Genomic DNA, 16609 nt, shown 5'->3' with positions numbered 1-16609 from the left:
ATAAAATATTTAAGCTGTGTCAGAGTGAATAGAAGCTGTGTTCATTTGTAAACAAAGATTTACTATCTACTGCTTTATGATCTAATTCAAGGGATCAAGTTAATGGCATATGACTGGTATGATGATGATGATATTCATTCAGTCAGTCGTATTATGACTCAGAACTCCTTTTTGTCAATGTGGGGGTGTGCATGATAACAGAAGAATATTTTAAATTTGTCTTCATTCACCTAACTTTTCAAGATTCACTCTGATATTTTCCAGTGTTCTGGCGGTAGCTTTATGAGGTGTGTAACTTTCAAATACAGTACCGTCTCTCCCCACATCTCACAAAAAACTCCCATACGTGAGAAACAAGGCAAATTCAGATTCAAAATCATTTTTATGGTTCCGTTTTCACAAATACTTAAATGTTTATTCTGGATTATTTATTCTATACAAAGCTGCTTCTGTGTTGTAAGTCTATGTTTAGTTATGTCTGAAACAAAAAGCCAATGCAACTTTCATCTTGTTATGTTCCTAAAATGTCATACAATACTGTCACTCAGGAAAAAAAATTACAGCCATTTTTGGTTTTCAGTGATAGAGGAAGGTACAGGACTTTGGCTACCTGAAACTAAGATTTGGATTCATTGTCAGAATCAAATCAAATGGTCCTTGAATCTATCCAAATAAAACTGGGCTCTTTAATAAAAAAGATCAAATCTTGTAGTAACACACATCTGTAAGTCTTAACTTTAATTTGTTAATTGAAGTTTGCTGCTGGAGAGACAGCATATGTATAAATGTTACAGACATAACAGCAGCAGCTGCCAAATAAGCCAACACAGTTCTAGGCTGCATAAACAGAGGGATAGACTCAAGATCACGTGAAGTGTTAATACCACTTTATAATGCCTTGGTAAGGCCACACTTAGAATACTGCATTCAGTTTTGGTCGCCATGATGTAAAAAAGATGTGGAGACTCTAGAAAGAGTGCAGAGCAAGAGTGCAGAGCAACAAAGATGATTAGGGGACTGGAGACTAAAACATAAGAAGAACAGTTGCAGGAACTGGGTATGTCTAGTTTAATGAAAAGAAGAACTAGGGGAGACATGAAAGCAATGTTCCAATATCTCAGGGGTTGCCACAAAGAAGAGGGAGTCAAACTATTCTCCAAGGCACCTGAGGGTAGAACAAGAAGCAATGGGTGAAAACTAATCAAGGAGAGAAGCAACTTAGAACTGAGGAGAAATTTCCTGACAGTTAGAACAATTAATCAGTGGAACAGCTTGCCTCCAGAAGTTGTGAATGCCCCAACACTGGAAGTCTTTAAGAAGATGTTGGATAGCCATTTGTCTGAAACGGTATAGGATTTCCTGCCTGGGCAGGGGGTTGGACTAGAAGACCTCCAAGATCCCTTCCAATTCTGCTATTGTATTGTATTTTGTATAACTTCTTTAAGTACAGTGCAGTTCACTAGTTATTCCTTGTAACTCATAAATCCCTTAATTTTTTTTGTTTCATTTAGATGTCTCTAAAAACTTCAATTTTGGAATAGGGAGATACAAATTTCCAGTATATGGAAGACCAAACTACATTTCATAAAGCAGAAGGCAGAATTATAATTGATGATACCACAGACATACACCCACAACACATCATTGTCTTCTATTAACTTGTTGAAGTCAGCAAATTAGAAAGTTTGTTTTTACATGCCTCATGTTTTTTCTAAGGCATTGCCTGTATTTCCAAGATCATATGTTAAATGCATCAACAATTTGTAAACAACGCATTTATTTTTATTTCAATGCAATGTGTAATTAATGTTATATTTCACTGAGGATAAGCAGAACTGCTAAATGAATATATCTGAAGAAATAAGTACAGCAGCTCTCATTGAAATATTTGAATTTTATTCAGTTAGCAACATCCCTATTCCATTACTGCTTTAATATAGGCAACTAGATGTGATAGATCCTGTTGCAAGAATAATCTGAGCCTTTTCACATGTTCTAACAATAGCAGTTTGAAATTTTAATTTGTTTGGTTTACATCTCACCTTCATTTTATCCTCACAACCCCATTAGAAGCTAGTTGGGCTGAGAAAGAGCAACTGGCCCAAGATTTCAGAGAGTTTTAAAATTAAGGGTAGACTTAATCCACTACTTGGAATTTCTTAGACTTTTAGAGTTGAAAGGGACTTTAGGGATTGTCTGATATAGACCTTCCTTAATGCAGGATATACTAGAAACCCTTCAAAATAAACCAGATTAGGAAATCAATGCCATGAATGGTCAGTACTACTTTTATCCTAAAACTTTAGTAACAGAATCTTGCAAATATGAAAGTGCCCTCCATGTATCTTTGTGTGAACTAAGGAGATGCTTGTCTGAGTTGTTTACTCACATTTCATTCTTCTTCAGGCTCATACCCCTTTTATCTGACCATTACCTTGGAAACAGCTCTTCCTCCTATCTCTCAAGGCCATTCACATTTGTTTATTTTTTCATTTGTCTTTCTGTTAGTTTAATTTACGTGTCACCCATCTTGCCCAGAGACTATTTATTGTTAATAACTCTTACTGTCTTCAGCTGTTCATCTCAGCTGACTTCTCAAGCTTCCTTAGGTATCATTTCTCATTTCCCAGTTTTGAATTATCTGCAAACTTGAAAAACATCTCCGTTTTTTCATTGCCGTTACTGATAAAAGGTTGAAACAATCCAGGCCCAAGAGAGAGCCCTGTGGCACTCTGTTTGATGTTTTCTCCAAGCTGAAATAGTACCATTAATGAGTACTTTTTGAATACAGTCATTCAGCCAACGAGGAGTCCATTTTATAGTACCGTGTTTCCCCGAAAATAAGACAATGTCAAAATATGGCTTGGGCCTTATCGGGGGGGGGGGGGGGCTTATTGTTTTGGGGTTGCCGGCTGCTCTCTTGCGAGCAGGCTCCCAAAGAGCTGGGCACAGCCTCATTGGCGAAAACCGAGTCTTCCAACAGTGGCCGCTCTGGGCGTACGCTCTATGGTCGTCGGCCAGCTGCTGGCAGAGCGTACAACCATAGAGCCTACGCCCAGAGCGTCCACTGACAGAAGACTCGGTTTGGAAGCCCCAGAAAAAGCCATGCTGGGATGGCAGCAGCAGTGGAGGTCCCTTGGCTCTGCGGAGAGAGCTGGGCCAGGGCATCGTGAGGCTAGGAGGCGTGCGAGCGAGAGCAGAACAGCCGATCACACAAGCCCCCTCTCCAGACATGCAGAGTACCATTCACTGCCATTTCGAAGGCGCCAAGCCACGGGAGCTGGGCGGCAGCGAACAGGCACTCATGCGGCTTGGCGATACCCCTAGGTCAGTGAATGGCACTGTGCCCTGCTGGAAAGGGTGGTTTGTTGGGTGGCTGCTCATGAGTGTGGTCGCTTCATGGCTGCTGTGTTGCCCTGCTACAACAGCGCAACACAGCCATTCGCCCATGAGACTGTGCCCGGCTCTTCGGGAGCCCGCTTGCAAGAGAGCCACCGCCCGGCAACCCCTCTCTTCAGCTGGGCACAGAGCCGTTCAACAACCTAGCGGTGTCCCAAAAGAGCTAAGCAACATGATCACCTTTGCCTTTCCCCCCCCCCCCCCGGTTCTTGGCACCTTAGTTTGGTAAGCGTCACCTTAGTTTGGTGAGCAGCGCTCTGCCTGGTCGCAGGTGGGGGGTTGTCCAGGGGGCTTATTTGCGGGGGAGGGCTTATATTTTTGCCCACCAGAAAAATGTGGTATGGCCTTATTATCAGAACATGTCATAATTTCGGGGAAACACATTAGTATTATCTAACCTATATTTGGGGGGGGGAGAGAATATCATGAGGCACTCTTTCAAACGCTTTGTTGTGGTCTGAATTTTTACGGTATACTCCATAGTTTTTTTGTTTTAACCATTATGCCATACTCACTTTCACACAGGTGTACATAGTGGAAAGCTAGCATTTTCTTCATAAATATGGATTGCTGTGTGGAGCTTTGCACAAGCATTCCTTCTGCATGCTACATTCCTTCATCCCATGTGCTTACACTGAAATCTTCATATGAATATGAATATGGAGAAGATGACAAAAGAAACTCCAAAGAGAGTGATGCCTGAAATTGTGATAAAGATTATAGCAGTATAAAATATAGAAGGATTTTAACTCTGGATGGTGTCTAAGTCACTGGTGTTAAGTCGAACATTAGCTATAAACTTGTCTTTGGAGTGCATTTCTTGAATTAAATGCACAACACTAACATATTGGTTTGTTTGTTTGTGTTTTCTCTTAGAATGAAGACTGCAAATGGGGATTACCGAAAAGAACATAGAGAAAGGAGTCGTAGTCCCATTGAACGGGCAGTCGCACCAACAATGGGCCTTCATGCTAATCATATATATGCCTCAATCCCAAGCTTAACTATGGAGCAGCCTCTAGCACTGACCAAAAACAGCATGGATGTTATTCGGTCTGTAAGCTTGACTCCTACAATGACATCAGTGGAACGGCAGCAGGTACTTGGCCTATTTGTTTGCTAAGCTGTGTATGTCTAGCAACTATTTTACATTTAGCTTATCTACAATTTTTGTATTTCTCTGTGTCTGTTTGGTGCTGTGTGGTTGGTTGGTTTTTGCAGAGTCATTGTTTACATAACTTTCCTAATTCCTCTCAATTAATAATTTTGCGAACACTGGAGGCAGAATGAAAATTTTCAAATATGGTTGTTTGAAACTTATATAAATAAATATGTATTTATTTGAGCAATGTTTTAAAACAAGCACTATTGAGGAATACTAGGTATTTCTATACATTGGGAAAGGGCCTCTTCTCAGCTGTTTAAACTCACAAGGAAGCAAAGAAGCTCTCGTCTACCAGTTTCAAAATAGCGTTGTTCAAAAAAGCATTCTTCAAAAAAGAACTCAATGTTTAACAGTTGTTAAATATTGAAAAAAATTCAAATTTTTGAAAAGTGATTGAATGATCGAAACAAATTCTATATAAAATATTTGTAAAAAAATTGAACCCGATAAGGAAGTTGGGTTTTTTTGGACATGCTTGCCTTTTTAAGTAATTGAAGTGTTTTGCAGCAACTATATTTGATAAGGATTGAAGTGATAACAGTTCAGAAATAGGTTTCCTGGTCCATCAGTTGTTAGTGAAGAGAGGTATGGAGATTCTCAGTCATCCACGTCATGGTTGGATAGCAGACCGCTGGTTTGAAAGAAGGGTAAAAGAACCCATCTATGTTAGAATGGAACTTCCTTTCCTCAACAGAGGGAGAGGAATAAGACAGCACCTGTCTCCAGTTTAGAATGCAGCATTTCCAAGAAGATTCCACAACCAATTGTACCCTCGTTCAGGTGATCCTGAGGGCACAGATAAACCCCTAAAGTATCCTCAACAGCTCTCAGAAAATACAATGCAATACAATACAATAGTAGAGTTGGAAGGGACCTTGGAGGTCTTCTAGTCCAACCCCCTGCCTAGGCAGGAAACCCTATACCGTTTCAGACAGATGGCTATCCAACATCTTCTTAAAGACTTCCAGTGTTGGGGCATTCACAACTTCTGGAGGCAAGCTGTTCCACTGATTAATTGTTCTAACTGTCAGGAAGTTTCTCCTCAGTTCTAAGTTGCTTCTCTCCTTGATTAGTTTCCACCCATTGCTTCTTGTTCTACCCTCAGGTGCCTTGGAGAATAGTTTGACTCCCTCTTCTTTGTGGCAACCCCTGAGATATTGGAACACTGCTATCATGTCTCCCCTAGTCCTTCTTTCTCTTAAGCTAAACATGCCCAGTTCCTGCAACCGTTCTTCATATGTTTTAGTCTCCAGTCCCCTAATCATCTTTGTTGCTCTTCTCTGCACTCTTTCTAGAGTCTCTACATCTTTTTTACATTGTGGCGACCAAAACTGAATGCAGTATTCCAAGTGTGGCCTTACCAAGGCATTATGCTAATGCTAATAGCCAGATGATTGCCAAGAAATGCAATCCTTCCACTTACACCCATCCTATCAGAACCTATCCCCACCATCCAGTCCCAACTGCCAGTACCTATCCTTCCATTTCCTCCCCTCCCCGCCATCAGAACTGATGAAGCAAAACGTTTTGTTCTTCTTTCTCAGGCAACAGTCCAGTTGCCTTTTGAAGAAAAAAGTACCTTTGAGTGAAGAGCAATCCTTAATTAGAAATTTCGGAGCAGATAAATGGGAAAAGATGTGTTTTCTTCTTATTATTTTTTTAATATTGCCTTGAGTTCATTACAAGATGATGGAAGGCCACTGATTCATAGAAAAGGAGGAATGTCATTCAAGGCCAAAGTCCCTTCCCCCCCTCTTCTTCCCTTCCTCAAATTGCAGTCAACTTCAGAACTTCTAGAACTTCATATTTGAATGAAAGTTTGAGCTGACTAGCAATTCCCCAAGTTCCTCGTGAGGCTACTAAATGTAACTTTGAAGGATTTTAAAATGGACCCATAACACAAGCCTTAGAATCGTCTCCTTTTTTTTTTAACCAACAGACAAAAGATGAGAAAACGGCACTCGTTTTAAAGGACAGAAAAGTTGGCACATGAAAAATATTAATCACAAATCTCACATTTATTTTTATATAGACACATAAGTTCTTAACCAATGTTGCGTGAGCTATTGTCTCTATTGTACTTTGTAACTGACAAGCTGCCTTTTCTAGCTTATTTGGAGGATAGCATGAGTCCCTGTTCACACATACTTGCAGATTATGAAATAAATCAGCATATGTGCTTGTAAACACTTATCCTGCATTACCTTTACTTTTGCTCCCTTGAAGAACATTTCTGTAGTTTTATCTTATCGCCTAAACTAGATCTGCCTGCTTATTTTTTTCAGTTTTTCTAGGTGGATTTTTTAAAAAAACTGCTACTAATCAGGAAGTAACTTATGACAATAGGGACTTTCTAATTCATGTCTCAACATCAGTGGTGGGTTTCAATTTATTTTACTACCAGTTCGCTCGTGTGTGTGCTTGCCCACAACGCTTCTGTGCATGCGCAGAAGGGTCCGAGCGGGTGGGCGGAGCCTCCCACCTATGCCACTACTGGTTCACCCGATCCTGAACCTTCAGAAACCCACTCAACATGCTCCTTTGTGACTTAGGGAAAAAGAAACACCATACAGCTATCATTCCCCACTTAGAAACTAGCATTAAATTCAAAATTATAATTCTTGAATTCAAAAAGCTTCTCACTCAGCTAAATCAGTGTTCCTTTGGTCTTATAATTGTTATTAGGCAACATTTGGCATTTTGTACTTTTGCTGCAACCTTTTATTCACTGGGCTATGACCTGAACACTGTTTTGTCTGTTATATTACCATTTGGTGTGTTATGTAGTATAATCCAATGTTCCAATCCATCCGCTATTGTTCTGCGTAGTGTATTTCCTCAGCATAGTTAGTTCATTGATGATAGGCAAGGAAGGGAGGAAGGGAGAGGCTTCCACTTGTGACTTTGGGACTGCTTGATAATTCCTACTATTGTTTTTTGGAGTGGCCATAATTTAAAAATCATTTCTTTGTACTTAAATATAATTTCCTCCCTGGATGTAATATTGGATATTACAATGAAGATCTTTTGGTTATTAACTATTTAAATATTGACTGATTGTGTTTTATTTTGTGGTATGTAATTTGGTATGTTATTATGTTTTTCAACTTTTAATAATATATAATGGCTTACATGATGCCTGGAATGTATGTTAAAAAATCATTATCTTTTAAATAATAATGCATAGCTAAAGTAAATGATATATTCCAATGGACCAGTTATATCTGAATATTTATAAAAGAGATTGCTAGATTAATTCAAGTAGTTTCTTCTCCTAGCATTTTAATGATTGGAAGAGCCAAGAGATTCTTCCCCAAACCACATAGTTCCCCTTAGTTCCTGTACCTAGATTATTTGAAATGACCTTCACAGTTTCCTATTAAGGTGGGAATTGGTGCCTACATTTATTTCAGGCATCCTTGTGAAGGAATATTTCCGGGGCAAAATTGTAACTGCCATATTAAAAGCAACTCTTTGAGGAACTGCCTATAATTTCTGTGTTCTTTTATCCTCAGAACCGTCCGTCTGTAATCACATGTGCCTCTGCAAGCAATCGAAACTGTAACCTTTCTCATTGTCCAGTTGTGCACAGTGGAAGCGTGGCTGCTATGCCAACGAGTTACCGAAGGCCATCTAGCAGTAAGTAACACTCCTCAATTTTCTTTCCAAAGATCTGTGATATGCGGTCATCAAATAATTATTAATAGATGAAATGAATTACAGAAATAAAAATATTTTTAAGCAGGGTGAGAATAGTATACTGCAGTCAAATTAAATATGTAATTAGAGATATGACCACACTTGAGCCCAACATTTCTGTTTCTAAGTGAGACAGTTATTAAATGAGTTTTGCCCCCATTTCATGATCTTTCTTGCTGCAGCTGTTAAGTGAATCACTGCCGTTCTTAAGTTACTAACATGGTTGTTAAATGAATTTGACTTCCCCATTGACTTTGCTTGTCAGTTGATCATGTGACCCCATAACACGGCAACTGCCATAAAGATCTGAATATTTTTTTTATTTTTATTTTATTTTTGAATAGACACAAACAAGACACAACAAACACCATAAAAACATATTCCATTACAAATTATAAAAAGTGTATCAATTGGTTACAAAGAACTTTCGTGCATCCCTTCCACAGTCACACCTATAATCCATATCAAATTATATATTTTACATCAAATATATTTATATATAGATTACTATCATTATACCTCATCCTTCATATGACTATAGTTGTTTTAACATCTCTTTATAACAAATATTCCAAAATTAAAGCAAAACCACATAATGGCATTCCATTGTCTATTTTCAATATCATCCATATCTTTGTGAAACATTCTAAATAAAAATTAATTATGTTTGATAACAAAGTTTCTAAACCTCCTTTCTTAATCACTGTTTACAATTTATATACAATTTCAATATTATAGGCTTTCATACATAACTTAGTTTCAAAACTTCCTTTCATGGTCACCATTTAAAATTTATACCAATACAATAATACAATACAATACAATAGTAGAGTTGGAAGGGACCTTGGAGGTCTTCTAGTCCAACCCCCTGCCTAGGCAGGAAACCCTATACCGTTCCAGACAAATGGCTATCCAACATCTTCTTAAAGACTTCCAGTGTTGGGGCATTCACAACTTCTGGAGGCAACCTGTTCCACTGATTAATTGTTCTGTCAGGAAATTTCTCCTCAGTTCTAAGTTGCTTCTCTCCTTGATTAGTTTCCACCCATTGCTTCTTGTTCTGTCCACAGGTGCCTTGGAGAATAGCTCGACTCCCTCTTCTTTGTGGCAACCCCTGAGATATTGGAACACTGCTATCATGTCTCCCCTAGTCCTTCTTTCTCTTAAGCTAGACATACCCAGTTCCTGCAACCGTTCTTCATATGTTTTAGTCTCCAGTCCCCTAATCATCTTTGTTGCTCTTCTCTGCACTCTTTCTAGAGTCTCCACATCTTTTCTACATCGTGGCGACCAGAACTGAATGCAGTATTCCAAGTGTGGCCTTACCAAGGCATTGTAAAGTGGTATTAACACTTCACGTGATCTTGATTCTATCCCTCTATTTATGCAGCCTAGAACTGTGTTGGCTTTTTTGGCAACTGCTGGCTCATATTTAAATGGTTGTCCACTAGAACTCCAAGATCCCTCTCACAGTTACTACTGTTGAGCACGGTACCACCTATACTGTACCTGTGCATTCCGTTTTTGTTGCCTAAATGTAGAACCTTACTCTTGTTGAATTAATTCACATTCCTCTTGTTGAATTAATATATATGTATACATTATATTATTATCTATTATTTATTTAAATATATCCATGATCAATCCAATTTCAATATTATAGGCTTTCACACATAACTAAATTTCCTTTCATGATCACCATTTAAAAATGTATACCAAATTTTCTCTTGTCAAACCAATACATATGTATACATTATATCATTATCAATTACCTATCTAGCTATATCCATTATCACTTCGTTTTTAACATAATGCTCTAATTTTAACTATTTAGCTAGTATTTTGTTAATAGTTTTCATATCTCATCCTGTGTCTTTCCAGTAATAGTACAGTCTTATTTCTTTTGCCTTATGTGGGATTAATCTTCTGGTTATTTCCTTAATCAACTTTGTATGGACTTCTCTTCGCACCTTGTTGCTTGTTGCATGTCTTATAAATTTTCGAAACCTTCCCTCAGATTCTTTAATCAGCTTATCTTTGGTTATCAGTAGTGCTTTTGTCAAAGTTCCTCTCCTTAAATCCATCAATTCTTTTCTTTTTTCTCCTTCTATACCTTGAAATCTGGGGTAGAGCTCCTTTCCATCTCTCTTTCCTTTCCATGTTCCATTCTTTCCATTTCCAACCACGTTCAGATCACTGTCAATATCCACAGTTATCTTGCCTCTTTGTTCATTTTTCCCTTGGATTTTTGAGACTCTAACCTCCACTTTTTCCATTAGCTGGCTATCTTCAATTTCATCAAATTTTGCTATATTACCATCTATATTTTCCAATTTCTTCTCAATTCTCTCTGATGTTTCTAATAATTTTTGAATTTCAAACATAATCTGTTGTAATGTTATGGTTTCTTCTTGGTATTGTGCCATTGTCCAATTTATAAACACTGCCACTCTAGTTGGAAAACAAAGCTTTCGGCATCTCGCTGCCAAAGAGACATCCAAAGAGCACCCGCATAAGCAACCCATCTTATCTCTTTGCAAGCTAAAACCTTTGAAGTGCAAGGTCAAAATGATCAGAGAAAAGAGAGAGAAAAATATTTCCAGAACTCAGCCTCCAACCTCCAAGTGGCAGTGTAACTTTTTTTCCCTCTGATGTTACTGCTCTCTTTATATTCCTTTTATAGCCTCTTTATATTCCAAGCTTAAAAGAAACAAGGTTCTTAAATGGAACAAAATAATAATGAAAACCATCCAAGCCAGTATTGTGAAAATAAAATAAAAAAAGATTTAATCCATAGGTTAAAAAAAGTAGAAGAAAAGCCAATACTTTCACTTTAAAAAGTAGGAAGTGTTTACAAAACTTCCATCCATAGAAGACAATTTTAAAAAAGGATAACACACTGTCCAGAATAGCTTAAATTTTCTTTTCTTTTCTTTACAAGTTTAATTTGGTTTTAATCTTTTTTGGGCAGTCTCTTTTGTAAAAATAAAATTTCCTCACCAGATGGACACATTTTCTCTTTCCGCTTTCCTCCGGGTGCGGAGCTGTCCCAACTTCAGCAGCTTGGGGCTGCGCTTCTATCGCTGGCTAGAAGAGATTCTCTTGAATCAATCAGGGACTTTGCGATGTCCCTGAGATCAGCAATATCGGCTGCAATCTCAGAGCTCTGAGATCGCACGGCCATAGCGTCGTGACGTCAGCTCCTTCTAAAAAGATCTGAATTTTGATCACAATACCATGAGGATACTACAACTGTTGTTAAGTGTGGGAAAAAAGTCAGAAGTCACTTTTTGGGGGGTCCTTGTAACTTTGAACAGTTACTAAACGAATGGTTGTAACTCGAGGATTGCCTGTATGTATTAAAGGACTCCCCAACTCCCACTAAGATCTTCCCATTTTATTAGGATGACTTGTTAAACTCTTCAACTTTTAAGATTTATTGATATAAGAAAATCTGGATTGTCCAATGGAAGATTATTTATAATCTTTGTCCATATTATAAAATTCAAAAACTATAAATAAAATCAGTAAGGTATAAATCCATATAACTGGATTTTTACTGATTTGGTATCGTGTGTTTTTAAAGACAGCTTAACTTTGTTAAATTCAAGAATGCTCAATATAAGCAGTTATGTAGGATAATAAAGAGATGAAAGGTTAATATAATAATGGATTTGTGGGAACTGAAATAAAGTTGGAAACTGAAATCGGAGTGAGTTTCTGAAAGAAAAGCCACTCTGGGGTTATGCCAAGGGCCAAGCTAGTCTAGCCTTTAGTAACAGCCACAGGCCAGCCAAATGCACATGAGGAGCTCAGAATGGATAGTAGACTAATAGCCCTCCCTCATTGTTATTTCCCAGCAGTTGCTTGTGATTCAGGAGGTAGAACAATTAGCCCTTTTATAGCAATGTTAAACTTAATTTTGTGACCAACTTTTCACACTGATTTTAATAGGATCTAAATGCAGCTAATCTAGATTTGAATCAAACCACTCCCTTGACTTTGTGTATATTTGATAACATAATGAGGAATTGGCCACCCAAAAATAGTCCAAAAGACAACACGTAAAATGCCTTTATTACTTTGGCTAGAATAAAATGAACAAGAAATACAAAGAAAAGAATTGTGCATTTTAAAAAAACTTTTAGAAGTTTCAACATCTCTTAGATCCTCTTTGGAACCTTCTTAAAACTTAACACATGATTTTCTGATTTTCAGTTTTCCTATTTTTTATGGGAACAATTTTGGCAACTTACATCAATCTACAGAAATGTAATTCACTTGCATGTTGTCACAGCCTTCTCCTATTTACATGCCTCCCAAGATTCTCAGCAATGGCCCTGCTGCCTAGGGAATTGTGGGAGTTGAAGTCTATACAACTGGAGGTTGTTCTGGTTGGGGACATTCTGTTTTTGGCTTTTCAGATAGTAATCTAAAATGACAACTATATACATTCATCTTCTTTTCTCTTGAGTAATTTATAGGGCCTGGGCAGACAAATAATAGAAAAATATTCTGGACAATGCATTCTAATAAAGCATTCCCATTAAAACAGCAATTGATGGTGTTATTTAATTATACATATTATTAATGCATATTGTACATACGTTAAATAAATTTACTGCAGTTGTACTTAAAAAGCAGAACAGCTGCAAGGGAAGTTAGGAGATTTTTTTTTTTTTAGTCTACGGAAAAGCAGGAGTTTGTCAGTTTCTTAGTAATTTTCTGCATTTCCCCTACAGCTACTGCTGCCTGCGATCCAGTGGTAGAAGAACACTTCCGCAGAAGCCTTGGCAAGAATTACAAGGAGCCAGAGCCAGTGACAAACTCTGTATCCATCACGGGATCAGTCGATGACCACTTTGCCAAAGCTCTCGGAGATACCTGGCTTCAGATCAAAGCTGCCAAGGATGGCGTGTCCAATAGTCCAGAGTCTGCTTCCAGGAGGGGCCAGTCCTCTTCTCCTCCTTCCTCCCATCTGGTCAATCATAATCATTCACCTTCGGTTGTCTCATGAACACGGGACCACATTGTCTTCATCCAAACATGAGTCGGTATTGTTTTGGCTGAGCTTGAACAGTACTCAAAACGAAAAGTGTTTGGGAGGGATGATATAAAAGGAGATAACGATTCAATACATGTTTTATGTGTGTGTTCGGGTCTTTTTTTTAAAGAAAAATAATACACATGCCCTTAAAATTGATAGCAGGAACTATTTGATTTTTTTTTTAAAAAAAAAAATTTTAAAATAATGTAGCACTCTTTTTTTTTCCTGCCTCAGTTACCAAAGAAACCTCTGATGCAACTCTGCTGTCCCCCCCCCCCCTTTTCTGAAAACGAAATATAGACGCAAGTAAATGGGGGGTGGGGGGAAGAGAAAAAAGCCATTCTGTACAGTGGATTGACCCAAATGCTTGTATGCTTTGATTAGCTTCTTGAGGGTAGAATTGTGTCTGGATTTTGTCTCCATTACTTTCTTCTCCCTTCGTGAAGTAATTTTGTATGTATATACTTGAAAAGAACTGTTGTGTATGATTTGCACTATTGGAGGAGGTTAGGGTTGCATAGCAACATTTAGGCAGGATGCTTCTATTCTGAGGGCAAACTGCTCAGCAAAAAGCGCCTGGTGTTCTCTGCCTCTTGAAAACAAGAAGCGACATTTGTTTCAGAAGGGGAAGTCTCATACAGGTTATAGGTCTTCTCGGTGTAGATTTTAGGTGCTTCGTGCTTGCAACTGGACTGCATAATCAACAGATCATGGGCATTTTTTTTTCACACAGCAGTTTGTTAGAATAGAGCTGAGGTAAGAGGGTTCAATAGTGCTTAAAAGATGCATGTTTTATGGAAAAATAGCTGGTATCTATTAACGTATAGACAGTAAGAAATATATTAGCCTTCATTGAAAACTAGGTGGTTTTTTTTCCCCATTAACAGTCCTAGATAAACTTACTGCTGGTACAGTTGTACTCTGATACTTGTATTTGATATTCCTTTTCGTAGCAGCCAGCAACCTTGGACAGTCGCCTCTGGTCAGGCCTCAACTGAAGCAGTTTATATATCATTGAGTGCTATGAGATTCAGGATGCTACCTATGGCATTGGTGACAAAAGAAACAATATTCTTGTGGAGAATCAACTGCTCAATGCAAATTTACTTAACTGAAATATATTTATCCATGTACGCTCTAGTTGCAGAAATCTAATTTTTGAGGCTGCTTATAAACCTAGGCCAAGGCACCATACATTCCTCTTTTTTTTTTTATAAAGGTGTTGCTTGCATTTATTTCATTTGCTATATTAATAGTCACTAACTAGGTAATAGAGGCAGGCGTAAAGAACAGACTTCTTTTATTAGTAATGGGCTCAGCTGTTGTTTGTTTTTTTAATGTCACAATCCCCACACATTCCAGCAGTTACAACTAGTCCATTTAATAGTGGGTTACCTGAAAAGACAGGTGCCGTTGAAAACATATAGGACAAGGCAAAAGTCTGAGGTGACTTTGATGTCCTTTGGGCTATGTTAGAGCCTTGGGGCCAGAATTTATATTTTTTGTAAAAAATGAAAACCACAGTTGGAAAAGATCGGCAAAGGATCTGTTTTGTCCTGTTCCACAGAGAGTGTAGCTGCCTACTTTTAAAAGCAAGAAAAAGACAAGAGAAGCTCCTCCTTCATCGCCCCTTTCACACATTTTACAGTCACGTTAATGGGTAGTTAAATGCTCCGCCGTACCCGACCCCTGTAAGAAAAGTGCAGAAAAAAAAACTTTTTTATATAGGTAACTTTAAGACCATCATTACGCTGTGCGTAAAGAATGTACAGAGAAATTTGTAGGTATTTTTTTGAGGAACAATTAATTTGTTAATGATATGTAGCTATTTAATTTTTCCCTTTCCTTTATTGTAATCATTCTCTTTTGTTTTTGTCTGGAGAAAAAAGTTGATCTTTTTTTTTTTGTTGTAGATGTCTGTAATACAGTAAAAGTGCAGGAACACAGTTATTCTATAAGAACACTGCATTAGCAATTAATAGCCACTAGTGTGTTGTTGCTACAGGCTACTGAGCGGTCTAACAAGTACTAATGACTGCAGATGGACTTTGTGGATACAGAACCCTTTTGACATTTCTTTGAAGCACAAAACTACAAAGTTAAATTTACTTATCTGTGATAAGTAAATGGGGTGTAAAGTAATCACTGCAGTCCTAACACACAACACTTGGGACATACACTTGTGTTGATTGTAGTGCAACGCTCTTTGAAGTAAATGCACTGAGGGTTTATCTTCTCAGTGTGATGTGTAGTGTATACACAAAACCATTTGGAAGAGAGGAAAAAATAGCCCACGGAAAATAGAATTATTGTTTAAAAGCCAAAAGGGTCGGGAGGGGGAAGAGAAGGAGAAAGGATATTAACCTCATTCTTACATGAAGGTTTTTTTTTCACAGAGCCACAGGATCTACAGTCCAGATTGAACAATGTTCTCCATGTTTGTAAATCTGTAACATATCATTCTTTTGTGGCCTTGTTTCACCTGGCAATTTTTAAAAAAGGTTTGGCAGGCCATCTTTTTTTTTTGTACTTAAAAGTAGCCTTAATGAACAATAAAGTGCTCTTAAATCTTACAGCTGTGAGCATGTGATTTCTTAAAGTGTAATAAGGTTTGCCTGAGTTAGCAATGCCAAGTCACTTGGTAAGATATTTTAAGTGGTTCCTTTCAAATAATGTGCACAGCAAATATCTCTTATACTGGTGATGGTTGGGGAATGAAACATACGATTAAACCAAGGATCTATACTTGAACTAATTTCAGAAGACAATAGACGCAAGGATTCAGTGTTTTTTTTTTTTCTGACTGCAAAGCTTAAATACCAGTCTGGAATCTTAACATATAAGCCCTAATCAATATGGGAGTTATATAGAAGCCCATGGAAGGAAACGTGGAGAAGCCAAGTCTTAATTTGCCTTGCAAATAAAAGATTCCAATGGGTGGACTTGCATTTAGGTTGCCATTTAATGTCAGCAGAAAACAAAAAAACTAGGTTACACTTTTTCACTGTGAGCAAAGCACAGTATGCAACGTAATGGCTGCTTTTGCATTACTTGTCAAAAAAAAAGTACATAATACAAGAGGCAGAGGGTGGGCTCCAGCACAAGTCTGAAAGATTGGAAGACAAAATATCTGGTTCCAGTGACCGACCTAGATTGGATCCTGCAGCATTATCCTGGGACAGGTATATTCGCCTTCGTTTGTGATAGTTTATCCTCAAATAAATTGATCCAATAATGACAATTATTTCTTGTACTACAAATCAGCCCGAAATTATTTCAAGCTATTTGAATGTTTCATA

The 16609-nt window shown here is 37.9% G+C and overlaps 1 protein-coding gene across 3 annotated transcripts in view; it reads left to right on the top strand.

Annotated features, from left to right (window-relative positions):
- VGLL4 (vestigial like family member 4) overlaps positions 1-15883 on the top strand; it is a 109685-nt gene extending 93802 nt beyond the window's left edge. For all 3 annotated transcript variants that reach the window (XM_081934772.1, XM_081934771.1, XM_081934773.1), the window contains 3 exons: positions 4276-4498; positions 8080-8203; positions 13006-15883. In XM_081934772.1, coding sequence (XP_081790898.1) covers positions 4276-4498; positions 8080-8203; positions 13006-13280 — 622 coding nt within the window. In that variant the 3' untranslated portion in view covers positions 13281-15883. The remainder of the gene's footprint in view (positions 1-4275; positions 4499-8079; positions 8204-13005) is intronic.
- Positions 15884-16609: the final 726 nt, after the last annotated feature.

This window comes from Natrix helvetica (assembly GCF_964273705.1).
Source record: "Natrix helvetica genome assembly, chromosome: 1".
Classification (NCBI taxonomy): domain Eukaryota; kingdom Metazoa; phylum Chordata; class Lepidosauria; order Squamata; family Natricidae; genus Natrix; species Natrix helvetica.
This window is presented reverse-complemented; position numbering and strand designations above follow the sequence as displayed.